General features: G+C 41.4%; 2 protein-coding genes across 2 annotated transcripts in view; one reads left to right on the forward strand and one right to left on the reverse strand.

The window, feature by feature from the left end:
* Positions 1–1,706, forward strand: part of bmp6 (bone morphogenetic protein 6) — a 35,901-nt gene extending 34,195 nt beyond the window's left edge. Inside the window, exon 7 of the mRNA XM_014181053.3 lies at positions 189–1,706. Coding sequence (XP_014036528.1) covers positions 189–338 — 150 coding nt within the window. The 3' untranslated portion in view covers positions 339–1,706. The remainder of the gene's footprint in view (positions 1–188) is intronic.
* On the reverse strand, positions 1,536–16,567 carry txndc5 (thioredoxin domain containing 5). The gene is made up of 10 exons (XM_014181054.3): positions 16,265–16,567; positions 15,033–15,185; positions 10,422–10,527; positions 10,025–10,121; positions 8,275–8,390; positions 7,875–7,961; positions 7,591–7,734; positions 5,088–5,170; positions 4,579–4,708; positions 1,536–3,373 (listed from the first exon to the last, which is right to left on the reverse strand). The coding sequence occupies exons 1-10, from the start codon at positions 16,450–16,452 to the stop codon at positions 3,251–3,253; spliced, it is 1,227 nt and encodes a 408-aa protein (XP_014036529.1). The 5' UTR covers positions 16,453–16,567; the 3' UTR covers positions 1,536–3,250.
* Between the last annotated feature and the right edge of the window lie 7,960 nt (positions 16,568–24,527).

Raw genomic sequence — 24,527 nt, forward strand, 5'->3', positions numbered from 1 at the left:
TATCCTAATTTCATGAATCCTAATTTTCATGGAACCTGGATTTTCATGCAAATCTCCCATTGATATAAATGTATATTTGATTTGTAAAACAAATGTTTCAAGTGCGCACTTCACGTTAGGAAAGTGACATGGATCCTTCAAGCTGTGCTTGAAGAGGAATAAGTGACCTCTGACCTCTTGTCTCCTAGGTCCACCTCATGAACCCGGAGAACGTGCCCAAGCCCTGCTGCGCCCCCACCAAGCTGCACGCCATCTCCGTGCTCTACTTTGACGACAACTCCAACGTCATCCTGAAGAAGTACAAGAACATGGTGGTGAGGGCCTGTGGCTGCCACTGACAACCGCCAAACTGCTGCGTCATCATGGTCACCCGCCCATGGGCTGCAGCGGAGACTGTGTGCACACATCATGTGTCTGCCTGTTTGTGTGTGTTGTGTACTACCCTCTCCTCTCCCATACTCAGGGCGAGGGAGGAACTGATAATGGACCAGACCAACGTGCTGCTTCCCCCCCTCTCCTCCTTTCAAAACTAAGTGGTGTTCAAGTTCTGAGACGGCTAATGGCCCATTACAGCGAAACAACTCGACGGCGTCGGGGAATTGACTCAATGTTATCTCAATGCTGACAGCCAAACTGTTACATGACGTCAGATGTAGTCAAATGATACAAAACATGTCGAAATCCTTTTATAGGACCGCAGGGGAAAAGCATTAGCCTAACTACACAATTTAATAGAGATTGTATATATATTGTCTGACTAACCAAAGCCTGATTTTAACATGAACAATCTGCTGAAATATTCATGAAATGTATGCCACGATACATTAGTTAATGTAAAAAGACCCAGATATTTCCTACTCCTCTTTATGAATTGTACTCAGAAGTTCTTCCGCCATATTCCCCTGGCTTCCAAAAATATAATATGGGCCGAACGGAAACAACCACATACTATTTTAGTTGTGAACTCCTCAAAATATCTTCATTGGGTCAATATTTGCCAGGCTCATGCTGGGTGTTCACCAAGCTGGTTCAACAGGTAGCAGGTTGTGGCTTCACTGATGGACTGCTCTAAAGATGATGACATCCCACAAACTGTCATTTCCATGTTATTCCACTCACTGAGTTAACATATCCCCAAAAACCTGGAGAAAAAAAATTGTGGGAAAAGCTATTTGTTGGTCAAACCAGCTGATCAAATGTTTTGGACCAGCTTTCTGAAATTAGCTTGGGTTTGACGTTTTGATTTTGTTCATTTCAGAGTAATTGCTACTGTCGATTCATTTACAGATCGGAGCTCTATTCAATCCGTATTGCAGAAGTTCAGCATTACAGCGTGATTGAAATTTCAAAGGCAACGTTCTTTTGTGCCTAACCAATCAGATATCACAAAATATACCTCCAGTAAGCTGCTGTTTACATTTCTTGTGGTCATGTTTAGACTTACTTTTGTGTGTAAATACGTGTACATTTTCAGCTTATTTATTGCACCACTTAATCACATGCCATATTACAGACAAAAAACAAATGAAAAATACTATTTTTGGAAAAAGACATTTTATTACAAAATCTCATGTTACAGCTTGCCTTTTTTTTTTTTACAAAATTCATGGGCAGTGTACAACCCACTCACAAAAACAAAATACTGCTTTCCTTCACTGGAGTCTGCCTAGACCATGTACTATCCATAAAGATTTTACTGACAATAAGTGGTTAGACTCTGAATGCATTTGTTTCCCTTAATTGAGCATTGAATGTAAATTGCCTCACACAGCAACTCCATGCGAACACATTCTCAGACCACTTACATTTTCAACCGCCCCTGAATAGAACACACACAAAAATCTGATCCACTAACATTATGGGTTGATAGAAGATATTATATATGGAAAGAAAAGAAAATCAACTTCGTCATCGTAATTTATGATCATTATATGGGTGGATAATATCTTTTGGGTATTTGTTTTTTTGACCTCCCAAGCAACTGAGGTAAACCGAACAACAGCCCCAAAGTAAAATGACCTTATCACTGTTGTGCTTCACTGGGTGTTTGAGTGACACCCCGGGGCCTGATATGGGGCTTAGTCAATGGAACAGAATATTCATCCGCTTTGGAAAATCTATTACATTTACAGCAGACGTTTGTTCTATGCAACGTTCTGAATGTTCCATTTTTTTTTAAGTCGTTCATGTTGGACACAATTCCTCAAACCATTTGTGAGGGATGTTTCAAACATGGATTAATGACATATGGTTTTCCTTTCATGACAAACTAGCACATTCCATGCATAAGGCATGACTTGAGTGCGCCAAACAGACGATCACAATCATTGTTCATAAAACAGTGAGAACGCCAAAACAGTCCCGAGGCGCCTGACATTGGACCGTGGGACTGAACCTCTTACAGCACTAACATGGAAAACCAAAAAATACTTTTACAATCAGACTTTTTGTAGTACAATTGCAATGTCACAGAAGACCACTCACTCAAAGGGCAGTTTGACATGAAACAGTTTCATGCAGCCTTTCCTGTCATAGCCAAAAAGTAGTTGGGGGAATTTGTCAGAAAAATATAGCCGATAAGAGATCGCAGTATGGCATAGACCAAGATCTCCAACTGGGGGTCCCTGAGAGTTAAGTTAGTTAGGCCGTCACTGGCATGGATAAAAAGTACCATCAACGTCACTAGAGGTCACGCGGCTTTGACCCCTGTGCTACAGTAACATTACATCAACGCCTCATGATTGTTCGTCAACACAATTTAATCACCAAATGAACATTAACACATTTTATATCTATAAAATTTCAGACAAACTCATTCTGCTTAATCCAACGTTTTTTGATACAACCAGCAGGCACTATTTAAGACGACTCTGCTTGAGTTGTCAAGTGTTGGGATGACTATAGCAGTATGCATTTTAAGGTTTGACCGATTTAAGTACCGCTGGCAAAGTGGTTTGCAGAGCCAGCCAATGCTCTACAGAGGAACAGTGGGACTGGGCAGCCCAAACATAATATATTCACATTTTACACAAACTATTGGATTATTATAGAATCAGACTGGCCTCGCTCATGAGACATTACAGAGGGGGTTAAAAGCAGTGTGTTGATGCTACTCCTTTCTGAAAGGAAAACGATGGGAGATGTAGAGAGATAAGAGCTGGCTGTTGTGGGAGAGAGGACTCCTCCCATTGGCCAGATATTCTGTGTTGGGGAGAGGTGAGAAGTAATGGTGGATGTTGATTGGACAATGCTACAGCTCGTCTCGGGCCTGCTTCATTAGAAAACTGTGCAGGCTCTCCAAGTCCCGCCCTCCGTGATGCTCCTCGCCTTGAGCACCAGCTCTGAACAAGAGCAGGGTGGGGTACCCACGTACCTGTAGAAGAGAAAGGAGACAAAGTCAGCACGGTAACAACCCCTAGCTAGCCCCGACCTCTTCAGTGTTTGCTGATTTGAAGGGAATGGATAGGTATAAACAATATGGTCTTTACTTCACCTAGCCCTGCAATGCCTTCACCATATCACGTCCACCTTTCCTTCAGATCGGCCAACACCGAAGTAAATAATGGTTTCTCTTACTATACGAATCGTCTAGATTGTTTAGCAGTGCTAGTCATAACATAACACTAATTTAATCAATTCTAACAGTGAGCTTTAAGAGCCAGACAGGCAGCAGCTGAAGAGACTACTGGTCCATGGCCTTGAGAGGGTGAGTCGGAAAATTCCAGAGAGCGTCCCATTAATAAAGGTTGCGATGGTTATAACATGGACTGTATTCAGGGCCATGAGGGAGTCTTGAGATCCACCATTCCTGTTAGTGGAGCACCACTGATTATCCAATCCTGTGATGAGGTGGCTGTGCAGTTTTATGGCTTTTTGAACCATAGTACACAACCCACCGTTTATACTTCCTATGGCGCTGGGTCTCACCTGCTTGTGTGTGTTTATGAACGGAATGTCAAGTTATACAATCAAGGTCTTGCTAATTATACCGCAGTGTGTAGTATACTACAGTAGTGCTCTTTCTGAGAAATATCTTAGCTACTGACAGTCAATTTACACTGAGTGTACAAAACATTTCCATGAAAGGTGAAGGTTATGACCGGGTGAAAGTTATGACCCCTTATTGATGTCACCTGTTAAATCCACTTCAAATCAGTGTACAAAAAGGGGAGACGACAGGTTAAAGAATGATTTTTAAGCCTTGAGACATGAATTGTATGTGTGCCATTTATAAAGTGATTGGGCAAGACAAAGAATGTAAGTGCCTTTGGACGGGGTATTGTAGTAGTAGTTGCCAGGCGCACCGGTTTGTGTCAAGAACTGCAACGCTGCTGGGTTTTTCCACGCTCAACAGTTTCCCGTGTGTATCAAGAATGGTCCACCACCCAAAGGACATCCAGCCAACTTGACACAACTGTAGGAAGCATTGGAGTCAACATGGGCCAGCATCCCTGTGGAACACTTGACACCTTGTAGAGTCCATGTCCCAATGAATTGAGTCTGTTCTGAGCGCAAAAGAGGGTGAAACTCAATATTAGGTGTTCCTAATGTTTTGTACACCCAGTGTAGAACACCTACTGAAAACCTGTTGCAGATCGTCCTCTCCACTGTGCAGTCCACTTTGCCAATCTTAATGGCAGTCAGGCCAGGGAACTCCTTCTTGGACAGGTCCTCCCATGCAGGGGCCAGATTCTTACAGTGGCCACACCTGGAGTTGGGGGACAAGTCAGTTATAATTACGCAGGTTATCCAGTCAGTGGACCACAGAGGTTTTCTTTCTCTGCGACTGCATCTCAATAGTTGAGTGGCACTTTCATCTAGTGTATTTTTAGTCATGTGCACTGCTGTGACAAAACTGGCATCCATGATATTTTTCCCCCCCTAGCCTAGATCAGGGCAGATAGTAGTAGAGTACTGAGATGGAACTTTAGACTGCGAGGGTGCCGCTCCATTACCTGAGGGGAAAATGCACTAGCCTCCTCAACTTCTTAGAAGTACCACTGACTCAAAGAAATGTCCAAGGTCATACGGGGGGAGATAAATAGATAGTTAAAAAGAGTGTTACTACTGTATATAAGAGCGCTTACCATGGAGCGTAGAACTTGATGAACGTCAGCCCCTTGGCCACTGTCTCGTCAAAGTTGCTCTCTGTGAGTGTAATAACGCCAGACTGCATGAACAAACAGAGATGATATCAGACGGGATCATTCCTGGTCATGTATTGGTTAATACAATCCCTTCAGAAAGTATTCACACTCCTTGACTTTTTCCACATTTTGTTGCGTTACAGCCTGAATTTAAAATTGAGATTTTGTGTCACTGGCCTACACACAATATCCCATAATGTCAAAGTGGAATGATGTGTTTACAAATTAATAAAAAATCTGAAATGTCTTGGGTCAATAAGTATTCAACCCCTTTGTTATAGCAAGTTTAAATAAGTTCAGGATTAAAAATGTGCTTAACAAGTCACATAATTCTTGCATGGACTCACTCTGTGTGCAATAATAGTGTCTAATATAATGTTTTAATGACTAACTCATCTCTGTACCCGTCAAACACAATTATCTGTAAGGTCCCTCAGTAGAGCAGTGAATTTCAAACAGATTCAACCACAAAGACCAGGGAGGTTTTCCAATGCTTCGCAAATCAGGGCACCTGTCGGTAGATTGGCAAATAAAAGTAAATAAAAAAGCTGACATGAATTATCCCTTTGAACATGCTGAAGTTATTCATTACACTGCATAGTGTATCAATACACCCAGTCACTACAAATATACAGACGTCCTTACTAACTCATGTGCCGGAGAGGAAGGAAACCACTCGGGGATTTCACCATGAGGTCAATGGTGACTTTACCATTTACAGAGTTTAAACAGTTAGAGTTTAATGGCTGTGGTAGGAGAAAACTGAGGATGCATAAAAAGCATTGTAGTTACTACCCAATACTAACCTAAATGACAGAGTGAAAAGAAGGAAGCCTGTACAAATTACAAATATTTCTGTTTGCAATGCGGCACTAAAGTAATACTGCAAAAAATGTGACAAATAAATTAATACAAAGCATTTTGGTTAGGGGCAAATCCAACAACAAAAATCACTGAGTACCACTTCATATTTTCAAGCATGGTGGTGGCTGCATCATGTTATGGGTATGCTTGTCATCGGAAAGAACTAGGGAGTATTTTAGTATAAAAAGAAAACAGAAGAGACCTAAGCACAGGCAAGATCTGGAAGAAAACTGATGCAGGTTTGCTTTCCAACAGACACTGGGAGACAAATTCATCTTTCAGTAGGACAATAACCTAAAACACAAGGCCAAATATACACTGGACTTGCTCACCAAGACGACATTGAATGTTCTTGAGTGGCCTAGTTACAGTTTTGACTTACAGAACCAGTCAAAAGTTTAGACACACCTACTCATGCCAGGGATTTTCTTTGTGACTATTTTCTACATTGTAGAATAATAGTGAAGACACAAAACTATGAAATAACACATATGGAATCATGTAGTAACCAAACAAGTATTCTATATTTGAGATTCTTCAAAGTAGCCACCCTTTGCATTGATGACAGCTTTGCACACTCTTGGCATTCTCTCACCAGCTTCATGAGGTAGTCACACGAAATGCATTTCAATTAACGGCTGTCTAGCTATAATCAGCAACCAACTTGACAGAACTTGAACAATTTTTATATTGTACAATCCAGGTTTGCAAAGCTCTTAGAGACTTACAGATCGCTGCCAAAGGTGACTCTAACATGTATTGACTCAGGGGTGTGAATACTTATCTAAATGCTTTATTTCTTTGTGCAAACAAATTCTAAAAACATGTTTTCACTTTGGTATTGTGTGTAGATGGGTTAGAGAAAAAATATATATTGAATCCATTTTTAATTTAGGCTGTAACACAACTAAATGTGGAATAAGTGAAGGGGTATAAATACTTTCTGAAGGCATTGTATGTCCACAAGACTAGTAGCCTAAGTTCCTACACCGAACATCCGTGACTAATCAAGCTCGTGTTGTACTGGAATTAGCTTTGGATCTCTCCTTAAACGACTCGTCCCATGTCTTTGTTCAAGGTTGATGTCACTGTTCACACTGAACGCTCTATCTGAGATGCCTTGGCATGGGCGGAAGGAAATAGCTAGCCTGCCCATAATTGCTAGGTCTAGTTGACCGTTGTGCAGCAGAGGCCTATGCCTGGTGTAGACTGTAATCTACAGCGTAGTCCTGACCGGGCTAGATGGTAATCTCACTGCTAAAACATCTGCCCAAGAGCTTGTTCACTCATTAAGTATCTGGAGAAGAAACTTGCTGCCCACACACGCAAACAGGGTACCCGCCCCCAAAATGAGATCTCGGCGTAACAGTGACCAGTGCTAAGAGTTTTAAAATAGCATGTGGAGTATTTAAAGTCTGGAAGGCACATGTGCTTGGCCTCACGGTACCTGAGAGAAACAGTCAAACAGTCAAACAGTCAAACACACCACACACACACACACACACACACACACACACACACACACACACACACACACACACACACACACACATACACACACACACACACACACACACACCTCCTCTTTGGCAGGTTCGGCGCTGGGTACTGGGATCTCGTTAGCATGTGGGTGCTCGTCATCCTCCTTAGTAGCAGCCTTAACCTGGTTGTCTACAAAGTCCTTCAGAGATTCCAGGTCCCGCTTGCCTCTGTACTGGTCCGCCTGGACAGACAAACAGCAGCAATGGAAAGGGTTAACAAACTGACTCACGTTTTAATGGTGAAGCCATAGCTCCTTAAAAGCTTACATGTGTTACATGACACAAGGTCTTCTTCAGTGTGCTAGCCAACCAAACTACGTACCTTCTCGCCGTCCTTGAAGAAGAGCAGGGTGGGGTAGCCACGCACAGCGTTCTCAGAGCACACCTCGTAGTGCTGGGTACAGTCCACCTGGCCAATCACACAACACACCAGTTTAATCAGAATTCATTCAGCATATCCAGCTCATACCTAGTTTGTCATACTTTACATTTAACTCCTGTAGCTGGTAAAGATAGCTAGTTGTGCTTTTAACTTGGAAATATCAACATGCAATTCAATACAAACAGGCCACAGCCATAAATAACATTTGTTCAGTGGGTTGCATTATCTCATTGTACAAACAAAATGACTCGTCAGAAGATCCGTGTCCTGGTCTTGTTGCATAGATAAGTGACTCCGGTACACTGCTGTTGCTCAGGCAGGGTTGGAACTTGTCACCAACCTTGCCGATCTTGATGTTGTCTAAGTGCTCGAAGCTGATGGCCAGCTGCTCCCAGGTGGGGGCCATGGCCTTGCAGTGACCACACCAGGGGGCAAAGAACTTGACAAAGTGGGACCCTGTGGAGAGGAGGGAAAAAAAGGAGAAAAGGAGATTATACTTAATACTGGAAAACATAATATATACATAAATGTACACCAAGAATAGCTGCAATCTGAACAAACTGTAATTATAAAGCATTTTACAGAGGTACATATTACCTTAAGTTAGAGGGTATGAGCGTCTTAGCTTAAGGATGGGTTATGAGTTGATGGAATAACATGAGAAATTACATCAACTATAAAAATGGCCTCTGCAATGCTGCCCTGGAGACTAAAATAAACTGAGCTCACAGAGGTTAAATGCTACCGATAACACAATTGTCACAGTTCATCTTGCCAAGATTTAAAGATGAGACCCATAAACATTCCTCTTACAAATGACCTTGTCATATCCTGTCTTTTCTCCAAAACAGGAATCATTTATTTTCTTCTCAACCTAAACATAAGACTAAAAACCAGGCTTAAAGGGATACTTTGGGGATTTTGGCAATGAGGCCCTTTATCTACTTCCCAGAGTCAGATGAACTCATGGATACTATTTTTATGTCTCTGCGTGTGGTTTGAAGGAAGTAATTGCTAACTAGCTTTAGCGCAATGACCGGAAATCTATGGGTATCTGCTAGCATGCAAGCAGACACCCATAGACTTCAAGTCATTGTGCTAATGCTAGTTAGCACTGGCTCGTGAAACTACCTCCAACTTCCTTCATACTGGACACAGATGCATCCAAAATGGGGAAGTCTGACTCTGGGGGAAGAATACTGAACTCTCAAAAGTTGTGCACAAATTTGTCTACATCCCTGTTAGTGAGCATTTCTTCTTTGCCAAGATAATCGATCCACCTGACGTGGCATATCAAGAAGCTGAATAAACAGCATGATCATTACACAGATGCACCTTGTGCTGGGGACAATAAAAGATTACTCTAAAATGTTCAGTTTTGTCACACAACACAATGCCACAGATGTCTCAAGTTGAGGGAGCATGCAATTGGCATGCTGACTGCAGCAATGTCCACCAGAGCTGTTGCCTGAGAATTGAATGTTAATTTCTCTACCATAAGCCGCTTCCAATTTGGCAGTACAACTAACCGGTGTCACAACCACAGACCACGAGTAACAACGCCAGCCCAGGACCTCAACATCTGGCTTCTTCACCTGTGGGATCAACTGAAACCAGCCACCCGGACAACTAATGAAACTGAGGAGTATTTCTATTTTTGAAACTGTTGGATGTTGTGTTTATATTTTTATTCAGTATAGATAAAGGGCCTCATTGTCAAAATCCCCAAAGTATCCCTTTAAGAGCTGCAATGGGGACAATTATCATGACCATTTACTTTTGTTGTGCTTGTCCAGCAACCGGAGATAAATGTAGCGTGGATTGCATCATGGTTTCAAGGAAATGACGGACCCTAAATTATGTTAAACTTTGTAGAAACTTTACATATGCAACTTGCATAAAACGTTGGGTTGTATTCAGGTCTAAAGAGACAAGCCTGGTCCCAGGTCTGTGCGTGCCGTCTTGCCAACTCCTATGGCGCATGACAATTGCAAGTCGGCAAGACAGCAGAAACAGTTCTGGGACCAGGCTATAAAGAGACCGTTGCCACGTGTGTGGTACTGATCGATCCCAGTCCTCCCCCAAGTTACCTTTAGAGATATGGGCCTTGAAGTTGCTGGCGGTGAGGTCATAGAGGCCCTGCTTTGGCTCTGAGGCTTTGGGAGGCTCCAGCTCAGTCTCTGGCTCCTGCAGAACATCATGCCACACGTCAAATAAAGACTACCATCACATAACATTAGTCTCAAAAAGGTTTCCATTTCAATATATAATAAAAGAATATGCCATTTAGCAGATGCTTTTATCCAAAGCGGCCTAGTCATGCGTGCATATATTTTACATATGGGTGGCTCCGGGAATCGAACCTACAATACAATACTACCAACTGAGCCATACAGGATCACGTACTGTATGTTTTATTTAGATGCTCTCTAGTCTAAAGTATCCCTCCCCTCTGTGTCTCTGCACTTGGGTGACCTCTCTCCTTACCACAGGCTCCTCCTGCACAGTGTTGAGCATCCAGGTCTCCAGAGACTGCAGGTCCCTGGGGCCTTGGTACTTCATCGCCTCCTGCTCGGGCTTGAACAGCATCAACCTGCAAACAAGACAGGGATCAATGAGATCATACAACTCAATGACTAGGGCTTGGCCATACTGCTCTGCTGGATCGACATACTCAAAATACACCAAATTGGTCAATTGCTTTGTCATTACATGCATTGCAACTCATTTATGTCATGTTCATGGCTAATAAAATCTTAATACTTTTCTTCGTGACAGTTTTTTTCCCCCCAACAGAGTAATTTATAAGCATGTTAGGGTCTAAATGCATGTCAATGTTCACTGCTATCTGTCAATAAGTAATCAATCTACATTGAAGCTCACTGCTCTTTGTGGTTTATACCGTTAGAAAAATAAAGAAGTGCCTCGAAATGGTGAGGTACTCTCAACTTATCCATTAAGAAATCCAAGACGAAACTGTTCTATTGCACAATGTTTTAAAATGTTTTGCTACGGTATGCTCTAACGCAGAGGTTTTCAAACTGGGGTCCATTGTGGATACCATTTGTATGTCTCTGGGTCCAGTATGGAGGAAGTTAGAGGTAGTTTCACAAGCCAACGCTAACTAGCGTTAGCATAATGACTGGAAGTCCACAGGAACAGTTAGCATGCTAACTGTTCATCAAACTCTGGGGAAGTAGATAAATTACTTCATTGCCAAAAATCAAGCTAATTACATGGTTTTTTTCTGTAAAGAAAATTATTAGAAAGAGGAGGAAAGGAAGCGCTATTAAGGTACACAATAGTAAATGTTGGTAGACAGAAGGTGCTCTTTGGTAAACGGGGTGAATTGGTCATCAAAAAGAAAGGAGGACCAAGGCACTCTTCATATAATTAATTAAAATGCCTTTATTTGGATGGCATGTTCAATAGAAACAAAGTTGTTGTTGTTTTCTTTTACGACGCGTTTTGGCTAAAATTATTAGTTGTGACATCTGCGGTAATTTTCTGAATAGAAAAACACTTTTGGTGCCAACTGAAATGAACAATACCAGATAGAAAGCATGCAGAAAACATATTGAACTATATATATTTTTTTCAATAATACCATCTTTGAAAAATACAAATAAAAACTAGACAGTCAGGGTGAATTGAGAATGGGATTTTTTTTTATATACGGGAATTGAGGGCACGTGTCTATTGATTTTGTTACAATGTTTGAGCAGAGGTACACAGCATTAGCATTGGCAAAATGCATAGAATTGGAGAAAATGTGCTTTAAAACGGCAAAATTGTCATTTAGCTCCTTGCTAAAGTGTAGAATAGCTGGAAATCTGCTTCAAAACTGCTAAATGTTCTCTCAACTCAATGCAAACGTTTGTAGAATTGCAGAAAATTTGCTTTACAATAGCAAAATTCTCTTCACCGACTATTCCCAAACTGGGGTACGCGCAATGCCGTCAGGGGTACGCCAAATAAAAATGTGATTCACATTTTCAAACAGTCCATTTAAATTTTCCAACAGGGCTATGCATTTGGGTGATGTTTTTTTTCGCCTGAGTAGTCTCGTTTCACTACCAAAAATAAAATTAAACCATTTAGTGTTCAGCAAAATAACAACACAATGTCAAATAATTAACATCCAATTACATTAACTGTTACTCTCTCGTGGGAATGCCACCAAGGGTCCGTATGTAGCCAAACGTAGCTGCTGCTCATTCCGTTTGTACGAAAATTGATAAATGGTTAAAAAAGTAAGGCCCGCGTCCATAGAGACACATACCAGCTCTACTGATAGTACTGCTACTACCAGCAGTACTACACCTGCACCTGTTGACGACACAAGTTGTTCTGCTTCCACAAGCACATCCAATGCTAGCATCAGTAATTCTACATATGTTGCTAGCCCAGCTAGCATGGACACTGACAGTTGTGAATCTGATGCAGCCGAAGAGCTACTGCCCTTACCCAGGAAAGCACCGAACAACAGACAGGGACGTTGGACCATCGAAGAGGTGCAAATATGATGAGAACTACATTGATTTGGGGTTCACTTAGTATATTGGGAGTAGTGCCTTTCCTCAGCCACGGTGTGTTATATGTGCAAAAGAAATTGTTCTATTGCAGAAGGTTTTAAAATGTTTTGCTATGGTGTGCCTAATGCAGAGGTTTTCAAACTGGGGTCTGAGGTACTGCAGGGGGTCCATTGTGGATACCATTTGTATGTCTCTGGGTCCAGTATGGAGGAAGTTAGAGGTAGTTTCACAAGCCAACACTAACTGGCGTTAGCGTAATGACTTATATTGGGCGTAGTGCCTTTCCTCAGCCACAGTGTGTTATATGTCCAAGAAGAAACTGTTCTATTGCACAATGTTACCGAGTGGCTAGGACAGGCAAGCCCCATACTATTGTGGAGGACTTAGTTCTTCCTGCTGCCGCGGATATGGCTGGGACAATGCTGGGGGAAAAGGCCAAAAAAACTATACAGACAATGCCTTCATCAAACAACACTGTTTCACGACGCATCAGTGACAAGGCAGGAGATGTTTCGAAACAATTACTGCTTCACATACAAGCCAGTGAATTCTATGCGTTACAGCTGGATGAGTCAACAGATGTGGCGGGCCTGGCACAACTGGCGGGCCTGGCATATGTTTGTTACGTTTATGGGGGGTCAATTAAGGAAGACATCCTCTTCTGCAAACAATGACAACAGGAGAGGATATTTTTCAAGTACTGGACAGCTTTGTGACATCAAATGGACTTTGGTGGTCAAGATGTGTTTGCATCTGTACTGATGGCGCAAAAGCCATGACAGGGAGACATAGTGAAGTGGTAATGCGCATGCAAACAGTACACTGCAGCATCCACCGAGAGGCTCTTGCTGCCAAGGGAATGCCTTACAGCTTGAAAGATGTTTTGGACACTACAGTGAAAATGGTTAACTTTGTTATTAAAGCAAGGCCCCTGAACTCTCGTGTATTTATGCATTATGCAATGATATGGGCAGCGCCATGTAACGCTTTTACAACATACAGAAGTGCGCTGGTTATCAAGGGGCAAAGTATTGACACATTTTTTATTATTTTTTATTGAGAGACGAGCTTAAAGTTCTCTTTACTGACCATAATTTTCACTTGTCTGACCGCTTGCATAATGACGAGTTTCTCACACGACTGGCCTATCTGGGTGATGTTTTTTCTCGCCTGAATGATCTGAATCTAGGATTACAGGGACACTCCGCAACTATATTCAATGTGCGGGACAAAATTGAGGCTATGATTAAGAAATTGGAGCTCTTCTCTGTCTGGATTAATTAACAAGGACAACACACAAGTCTTTCCATCATTGTATGTGTAAATGAACTCAAACTTACGGACAATGTCAAATGTGATATAGCAAAGCACCTGAGTGAGCTGGGTGCGCAATTACTTTCCTGAAACAAACAACTGGATTCGTTATCCCTTCATGCCCTGCCTCCAGTCCACTTACCGATATCTGAACAAGAGAACCTCATCAAAATTGCAACAAGCGGTTCTGTGAAAATTTTATTTAATCAGAAGCCACTTTCAGATTTCTGGATTGGGCTGTGCTCAGAGTATCCTGCCTTGGCATATCGAGCTGTTAAGACACTGATGCCCTTTGCAACCACGTACCTATGTAAGAGTGGATTCTCGGCCCTCACTAGCATGAAAACTAAATACAGGCACAGATTGTGTGTGGAAAATGATTTAAGACAGATTCTCTCCAATACAACCCAACACTGCAGAGTTATGTGCATCCTTTCAAGCACGCCCTTCTCATTAACCTGTGGTGAGTTATTCACAGTTTTTGATGAACAAATAAGGTTTTATATGTAAGATGGCTAAATAAAAAGCAAAATTATTGATTATAATTATTTGTGCCCAGTTCCTATAAGAGCTCTTTGTCACTTCCGACGAGCCAGGATGTGTGTGACAAAAACTTACTCATTCTTAAGTTTAATAAATGTTTCGTATAGTGTGTGTGTGGCAGGCTTACAATGATGGCAAAAAACAACATTTCAGAGTGCGCTGACCCTGGTGCTAGAGGGGGTACGCAGCTGGAGGTTGAATGTTTGAAGGTGTACGGGACTATAAAACATTTTGGAACCACTGCTCTACACCACCAAGATACCTTTCTAGCTAATAGACTTAAGAGTTTACACTTCCTTTTCCAATGAACTGTGGGGAGGTCAAAATAATGAAACTGTCCACCAAATCTATTCATTGTCAAATATTGATTAGTTCTACTTGTCATTATCATTCACCTGATGACAAGACGTGATTATATATTTTTGCTAATGTAAAGGTTGTCACACTGCTTACTTAGCGAGTACCACTTTCTCTCCAATTCAGCACATACCTGGCGCGAACACGAGACCTCTGCCTCACAAACACACGTGACCGTCATCCCTCAAGCATCTTAGCTGATTGCGACACCTCAAAAGCTACCTTATGAGGCGACGCAAGCGGGACACTTCAGGCTGAGGATTAAGTTTCCCATTTGCTACACTAACATATGATGGGGGTGCCTGTGCAAGAAAAACACCTGCTCTAATGAATACGCCCCTGTACTTACGTGGGGTACCCCCTGATGCCATGGACGTTGGAGCAGAACTTGACGTCCTGAGTGCAGTCAACCTTTACAACGTAGGCGGGCGGCGACTCCATGCTGTTGTATTTGTCCGCCATCTCGTTCCATGGCCCTTGTAGCTTCTGGCAGTGACCACACCTGAAAAGACAATGCAGCAGAGAATTGTTGTTTTTTGGCCAGCGCTACAGATGGCTATATCAGTTTGCTAATACACGACTAGTAAAGGCCCTGTGCAGCACCCCTAGTTCCCACAGCTATGCTTGTAACTGTATATGGGGAGCTGTGACACTTCACATGAGTATCAAGGAACCATTGGGAGGAGACCAGAAATACTTTTGAGATATCTGAGAATATAAAACAGATTTTTTACTTCCATGATGACGCACTACATGTTTTTCTATAAGCCTTTATGTCAGCAAAGACACCAACATATTTTATATCCCATTTAGGTCTAACTACAGCAAGTAGATTATTCATTGGGTTTTTAAAAAAACTGACATTTTTAGGCACAGCTTTAGTGCGTGCATGTGTACGAGGTTACGTCAGTCAGTGCCTGCCACGTAAACGGTCACAGCGGGAGCGAATCCTGAAATGATCCATTCCTCCACTGTACTGTTAGATAGAAAGCTGCAGTACAGTAGAAACATTTAAGCAGCAAAATTAACACCTTGAAAAAAAAAACACTGCGCTGTGCATGTAGCGACTTTGTCAACTAAAATTGTAAAGTACGTGACAGTTGAAGTTGAAACGTGACTTCAAAAAGTTCGCTAGTTTAAATAACTATCCCAAAATTTAGCAGCCATAGTAGCATGCTACCTAATGTTAGCTAATGCTCGAGTAATAGCCAACGCATTAGCCAGATTACATTGATCTTGCATCAAATGCAAGGACGGATTAACATGTTATATACAACAGCCATATCATATGTGTAACTAAAAACAAGTTGGCTGACTAGATAGATAAATAGTTCGATCGGTAACCAACTAGCCGTCAAAAAACTACGCGACTTATCTGCAAATTAGCTAGGTAACGTTTACTAGTAGCAGCAATCAAAGTTAGGAGCTTGCCCATCATGACAATTTGATGAGACAGCTAGCTAAATTGTTGAGGACATATGGTAACGTTATCTGAACATTGTCGATAACTTTACAAAATGCCAGCTGCTAACGTTGGCTAATCCATTCATTCAGGTTAAAACTTGAAAAACGTTTGCTTACCATGGGGCGAAGAACATGACAAAGTGAGGAGCTGTGGGGACAGCATCGTTGAACATATCCACCGTATACGTATGCTTGGCATGTTCATCTTCTTCTAAATCAGCGTTGCAAAATATATTACCAAAAAGTAATGCACAATAAATAACACACAACATAAAAGGTGTGCAATTCCGTGCTGAGGAGGCCATGATCCCGTCTGTGAATACTTGGACAGCCCCTAGCCCTACTGCTGACTTTTCGGGAATCTGGATAGAGCCAATGGATAGCGAGAAGCTCTGAACAATGGTTGCTGGCGTTTTACAGGTGGAGATGCAAAGCAGATTAGATAAGAGATCTGTGGCATCACGAAAATGGTGCACTTCAAACACTCCGGAACAAGCCCTTAACAAGTTTAAATCCAGATGCTTTCACAAGTAGAGCAGCTAGTGTAAAATATCAAAGTTTGCTAAACTTTTCAGTGTTGGTTACATTTCATTCATTTGCGTCATTCATTCAGGTCTTTCTGTCAGACAGCCTAGTTGCTAGGTATACACATTCTTTTAAAAAGTTTGAGTAAGGACAGATATTGTCATGTTGAATAATCAAGTCTGTGCATTGCATCATCATCCTTTACCATGAGCTACAGTGCCTTCAGAAAGTATTCATTTATTCCACATTTTGTTGTGTTACAGCCTGAATTCAAAATAGATTAAATATAGTTTTTTTCTCTCACCCATCTACAGACAATACCCCATAATGACAAAGTGAAAATATGTTTTGAGAAATCTTAGGAAATGTATTGAAAATGATAGACAGAAATATCTAATTTACATAAGTACTCACATATGAGTCAATACATGTTAGAAACTTCTTTGGCAGCGATTAGTCTTTCTGGATACGTTTTTAAGAGAGTTGCACACCTGGATTGTACAATATTTTCTCATTATTATTAAAACAATTCTTCAAGCTCTATCAAGTTGTTTGTTGATCATTGCTAGACAGCCATTTTCAAGTCTTGTCATAGATTTTCATGCCGATTTAAGTAAAAACGGTAACTAGGCCACTCAGGAACATTCAATATCATCTTGGTAAGCAAGTCCAGTATACATTTGGCCTTGTGTTTTAGGTTATTGTCCTGCTGAAAGGTGAATTTGTCTCCCAGTCTCTGTTGGAAAGCAAACTGAACCATGCTGTCCTATAGGATTTTGCCTGTGCTTAACTCTATTCTGTTTCTTTTTATCCTAAAAACCTCTGTAGTCCTTGCCGATGACAAGCATACCCATAACATGATGCAGCCACCACCATGCTTGAAAATATGGAAAGTGGTACTCAGTGATGTGTGTTGGATTTGCCCCAAACTTAACCCTTTGTATTCAGGACATAAAGTTAATTTCTTAGCATTTTTTTTGTTGCAGTTTTACTGTATTGCTTTATTGCAAACAGGATGCATGCTTTGGAATATTTTTTATTCTGTATCTTTTCACTGTCATTTAGTATTGTGGAGTAATTACAATTATGTTGAGCCATCCTTTCTCCTATCACAGCCAATAAACTAGGTAACTGTTTTAAAGTCACCACTGGCCTCATGGTGAAATCCCTGAGCGATTTCCTTCCTTTCCGGCAACTAAGATTAAGAAGGATGCCTGTGTCTTTGTAGTGACTGGGTGTATTGATACACCATCCAAAGTGTAATTAATAACTTTACCATGCTCAAAGGGATAATCAATGTCTGTTTCTTTTATTTTTACCCATCCACCAATAGGTGCCCTTCTTTGCAATGCATTTGAAAACCTCCCTGGTCTTTGTGTTTGAAAGTCGCTGCTTGACTGAGGGACCTTACAGATAATTGTATGTGTGGGGTACATATATGAGTTAGTCATAAAAAAAATCATGTTAAACACTATTATTGCACACAGTGTGAGTCCATGCAACTTATGTGATTTGTTAAGCACATTTTTACTCCTGAACTTATTTAGGCTTGCCATAACAAAGGGGTTGATATTTATTGACTCAAAACATTTTAGATTTTCATTTTTAATTAATTTGTAAAAATGTATAAAAACATGATTCCACTTTGACATTATGGAGTATTGGCTGTAGGCCAGTGATACAAAATATACATTTAATAAATTTTAAACTAAAATGTGGAAGAAGTCAAGGGTGTGAATACTTTCTGACGGCACTGTATTTCAACCATCAATTGGGCTTTAATAAGATGATCTAAAAGAAATAAAAAAATACTGCAGTGAAGACATGTACATTAATACGTTTTAGAACAAGTTGCCTAAAAGACTATACACAGTGCACAAAACATTAGGAACACCTTCCTAATATTGAGTTGCACCCCCTTTTGCCCTAGGAACAGTCTCAATTCATTGGGGCATGGATTCTAGAAGGTGTCGGTGTCGAAAGTGTTCCACAGGGATGCTGGCCCATGTTGTCTCCAATGCTTCCCACGGTTGTGTCAAGTTGGCTGGATGTCTTTTGGGTGGTGGACCATTCTTGATACACACGGAAAACTGTTAAGCGTGAAAAACCCAGCAGCGTTGCAGTTCTTGACACAAACTGGTGCGCCTGGCAACTACTACTACAATACCCTGTTCAAAGGCACTTAAATATTTTGTCTTGCCCATTCACCGTCTGAACGACATACATACATAATCCATGTCTTAAGGCTTAAAAATCCTTCTTTAACCGTCGTCTCACCTTCATCTACACTGATTGAAGTGGATTTAACAGGTGACATCAATAAGGGATTATAGCTTTCACCTGGTCAGTCTGTCATGGAAAGAGCAGGTTAGGAACACCTGCTCTTTCCATGTTTTGTACACTTAGTGTAAATGATAAGTTCTAATTTTTCCAAACTCCCAAGTATTACAATATTTCACAGAATTGTCCCAGGTACTGTTTTACACTGTCTGTGCCATGCTATATTTATTAATACGGTCATGGGAAGCAAGCGAAAATCATTCTGAGGAGGATTATTTATACGTGAGAACAGGAAATGAAATGAGAGGCCTTCCTCTCCTGAGCCATTTCGATACATAGAACAATGGAATACCATTTTGAGGAAATGGAACACATTTGTTTCCCTAGTCACATCGGTAATTTTTTTGTGACTTGGTATACGCCTTCTACATAGATGTTCTATGGATATAATTCAAACTAGAGGTACATGTTGGTTTGTTAAACTAGGTCACTTGTAAAAAATAGGTTGTTCTTTCAAAGTTCTCCCTTTCATCCTACTTCAGAATGTTAGAATTACATTTGATCCTGCAAAATTACAGTTGAGGTCTTTCAGACAACGGGATGTCTATAAGATTTATTGTTTTGTATAGTTTTCCATTGTGAGAGCTCTTTGAATTGGACTCTGTTTGTGAGAACTATTGTTTTTGCTCATGAAATACAGTACAATAGTTTTCAAATAACCCTGCCAACAATATCCAAAGTCGTCCCATTAAATGTATAGAAACCTCAGCATGACAGCTGTCAGTAGCCTAGATTAGGGGACACATATTTCACCTCCAACAGGTCTTTAGAAAAACCAAATTAGTCACTTTCAAATGGTCTTTGGCATGTTCCGGTCGACTGCAACTCCTTGGCAGCCAGCACAACTTTCCCTCACACCTAGCTCTGTCCTGCTCCTGGAACAAGCTTGGCCACTTGGTGTGCAAGTTTCATAAATCCTTGAAGAAATCAGTGAAAAAAGAACAATATTCTTAATGTTGTGGAAAGGGATTTGTGGCAGAGAGAATATACCATTACGGCTTGCTTTCCACAAAATAAAACATCTAAGATGGAGGTGTTGGATCATACTCGGTTGTGATGAGTAATAGCCAGTTGGTCTTCCAAACTGATGGTCAGATATGAGTAAAGGTTGCCTACCTCTTCATCACCACTGGAAATGATGCCTGAGAGTGAGAACATTTAGACCTATTAATGAATCCACTTTATTGCTTAGGCTATATGGTCCCTCCCTTGGGGGCTGTAGTGCTGTGCAATGGTTACAGAGCTATAAATCTGAGCTCCATTCCCAAGGTATTTAGTGCGCTGCCTCCCAGGACTGACAAGTCTTTGGCTGGACAAACTATTTCCACCCTGTCACAGAAAGACTTCATCAACTCACAGTGCAGCAGTGCAGGCCCCTGGGTTGGTTTCTTAGCTAGACAACAGATGCACATACTCTATCCTAGATGTTCAGTGCTGTTTGTGCTTTAGCCATGTCGTATGGCATGACAATGAGAAGAGTTGGCTATTGTAACCAGGTTACAGATACTGTATTTTGTCATGTTTTATATTTGTCTCTATTAAGACGCTGGTGTGCTGTATTTCCATTGGCGGTTCACCATTGCTAGTGACTTTTTGGTAGCAGATTCCGACTCGTTCCTGGTCAGAAACATTGGTCTTGTTTTCATGGAGGAAGGTCACAAGAAAAGTCCTTAAGCTTTAGATGGATCACAGCTCCAAAAATGTTTAGGAACCACTGGTCTACAGTGTGAAAAAATATTTATACCAGTGCCAGGGTCTGCTTTCAGACATGTTACTGGAGGACATGTTTAGAAAGTGTTCTGGGTTTGGTTAAACTGGGGGTCACTGGTTGGAGGTGACCTGTGTCAAGGGATTGACTGTGACCTGCCATTCTCAGGGCGACCCTTAAAATTCCAATATTCCACATGGACTGGGTCCATTTATGGGGCAGCAATGTAACAGACTCTCCCCACAGAGATGCATGATGCTACGTTGGCCTCAAGGTTGACTAGAGTTGAACTTCAACCTCTGCCCTCAAACCCAAGCATCCCTCCCGTTCAGAGAGAACAGCTTCATAAAATGCTTGGTGGTGAACAACTTTGTTGATGTGCAAACAGAGAGCAAGATCTAACAAAATGACAGGGCTGAGTGACACCCCCCCCCCCCCCCCCACACACACACCATCACCACCAAGAAGAGGTCTCGATATACACACTAGCTTAGAGCTCTCGCCATCCTATCAAACTCCAATCCCTCCCTGCTCATTGAAACCTCTGCCTTTACAGCTAACAGGAGGCGCAAAATAATATGAGATATTTTCTTTGACTTCCACACATGATAAATAACATCTAGAGCCAAATCTACCATGGGTGTTCTGTTGTTACCATGGTCACCAGTATCCACATTTCACAATTAATCCCAACAGCTTCATCTCCACATGCCATACGGAGGGTAAATGTGACTAAATTGTAGCTGACACATTTACGCATGCCTCTCACAACGGAGGCCACATAGTTCCAGTGTCTACTGGTTACCCATTGTTGACAATCAGAAGCTTGCCAGGCCAACTATATGTGCTGTAATAGCAAAAGTAGATGAATGGTCCACAGGGACCCTAGGACGTGCTGTTTATTTTCTTAATTGCCTGAAGTTAGTGCTCGAGAGTGCAGAAGTCGGCAGGTGGTAGAGCGAGAGAGTGGGAGACTGAAATAGAGGAGGAGAGTGAGTAGCAAATGAATGGCACAGTCAGATTTCTGTCTACCAAGGTTGAAGAATATAAGTCAAACAAAAAAAGGCCTACTCAGTTATACCGAACAAAAATATTAATGCAACAATTTCAAAGATTTTACTGAGTTACGGTTCATATAAGGAAATCAGTCAATTCAAGTAAATTCATTAGGCCCTAGTCTATGGATTTCATGACTGGGAATACAGATAGATACCTTAAAATAAATGTAGGGGCGTGGATCAGAAAACCATTCAGTATCTGGTGTGACCAGATTTGATCAGGCTGTTGATCAGGCTGTTGATTGTGGCTGGTGGAATGTTGTTCCACTCCTTTTCAACGGCTGTACAAAGTTGCTGGATATTGGCGGGAACGGAACACGCTGTTGTACAGAGCATCCCAAACATGCTCACTGGGTGACATGTCTGGTGAGTATGCAGGCCATTGAAGTACTGGGACCTTTTCAGCTGTCAGGAATTGTGTACAGATCCTTGCGACACGGGCCGTGCATTATCTCGCTGAAACATGAGGTGATGGCGGCGGATGAATCACACAACAATGGGCCTCACGATCTCGTCACGGTATCTCTGTGCATTCAAATTGTCATCAATAAAATGCAATTGTGTTCGTTGTTCGTAGCTTATGCCTGTCCATACCTTAACCCCACCGTCACCATGGGGTACTCTGTTCACAACGTTGACATCAGCACACTGTTCACCCACACGACGCCATACACAACATTGGAGGCAGCTTATGGTAGAGAATTCTCTGTCAACAGCTCTGGTGGATATTCCTGCAGTCAGCATGCCAATTGCACTCTCCCTCAAAACTTGAGACGTCTGTGGCATTGTGTTGCGTGCCAAAATTGCACATTTTAGAGTGGCCTTTTATTGTCCCCAGCACAAGGTGCACCTGTGTAATGATCATGCTGTTTAATCAGCTTCTTGATATGCCACACCTGTCAGGTGGATGGATTATCTTGGCAAATGAGAAATGCTCACTAACAGGGATGTAAACAAATTTGTGATTTTGTTTTATAGAAATAAGCTTTTTGTGCATATGGAACATTTGTAGGATCTTTTATTTCAGCTCATGAAACATGTAAAATGTTGGTCCCATGTTGGGTTCTATTTTTGTTCAGTATACGGTGCATTCGGAAAGTATTCAGACCCATTGACTTTTTATATTTTTGTTAAGTGTAGTTGAAAGAAAGTAGAATATTCTGCATCTCTTTTAGCTATTTTGTGATATGTTCCCACCATCCACAATTGCTAAACCATACCTTAGAATTTATATCTTGATCAAAACAACCAGGTTAAAGTGATGCAGCAGCATTTTGGTATAATTTCAGCCAGTAGTTTTGAAAGTAGCGCTCACGAGCCAAAACGGGCCTACGAAAATTGTGCACAACGTCATCCATTTCATATGATACGTTACAGTACATCCTGCAATTTTGCAATTCGTATGATATGTTACGAATTCCAATTGTTATGAATTTGTAAGTGCTTAAGATCCCATTATATAACCCAGTAGATATCTTACTTCACAGCTGTGGATTACATTTTAGAGTTTCACTCTCAAGTTCCAGTCTATATTTAGAATGTTTCAGATTCAACATGCACAACGAGAACAGCAGGCCATATTAAATCAAAATCAGTAACTGGGTTTTGGAAACGTAAGAAAAAAAAATACTAGCATATCATTTTTTTTCCTGGGCTAAGCCTTACACAACACTGAAATAAGGTCAGGATCATCTTCAACAGTTACAGTTGTTTCCTGATTATATTGCAATAATTCCGATTTTCAATCCACACCAGGACTACATTGAACAAATTGGTTAGGAAGGTACAATACTTAAGTCGTTTTATATATTTCAACCCGCAGCACAGCTTCTTGAGGATTACTTGAACATAAAGCAAATCACTGAGGAAGTTATACAATAGTAAGCCTACATATGTTTTCTGGGAATATGAAGAAGCGATCATATCCGCCTATTTCACATGGCGTTTGGGGATACAGGAAGCGATCAATCGAGAGGAACGGATGTCATTCACAGGCTAGCCGCTACACCAGCCACCTTCCATGGGAAAAGGCCTCCCACACCAACAGAACGGTTACGGAAAAATCCCATGCAGCCGAGCCTTTCATCTGGAAATCTGGGATGGATGGACACACACGGCTGAGGTCGGTCTCCATGGCGATGGCCATTGTATCACAGTGTTTTTATGTTCTACCTCTGCTCAATGGCTAATCCAAATTTAGGTCTCCTGAGGTATCTGTTGAAATTATCAGTTTTTCCAACCTCGTAGTTGGGTCGGGTTAACGGGTCAGTGACTCCACCGGTGGACATGGCATTCTGCAGGTTGTGTACAGGACAGTTGAGGGACCTGCAGTCAGGGGATTACAATATAGAATAATCTACATGCAGACAACTCAGGACAGCCACTGTTGTTTTTACATCTTATATGATCAATTGTAGTTGTTGTAGTGAAAACTACAACTTGATGACCTGGCGTAATCACAACCCACTGGGCACAGACGTTAATTCAACGTCTATTCCCCATTGGTTCAACGTAAGTTCATTGAAATGACATGGAAACAACATTGATTCAAACGGTGTGTGCCCAGTGGGAACATTCTGCAGCTATAACCGTGGTAACAGGGTTTGGTCACCTGTTAACTGCTGAGGGGAAGCAACAGAACAGAACAAGCTCTCCTGGCTGATTCCATGAGCCTTCACTTGCTGCCTTGCCATGTCTCACCACATCTGTAAGAAATATGGACGCGGCTCCTTGTTCAACAAGTCATATG

Source organism: Salmo salar, chromosome 29 (genome assembly GCF_965601325.2).
Source record: "Salmo salar chromosome 29, fSalSal1, whole genome shotgun sequence".
Taxonomy (NCBI): Eukaryota; Metazoa; Chordata; class Actinopteri; order Salmoniformes; family Salmonidae; genus Salmo; species Salmo salar.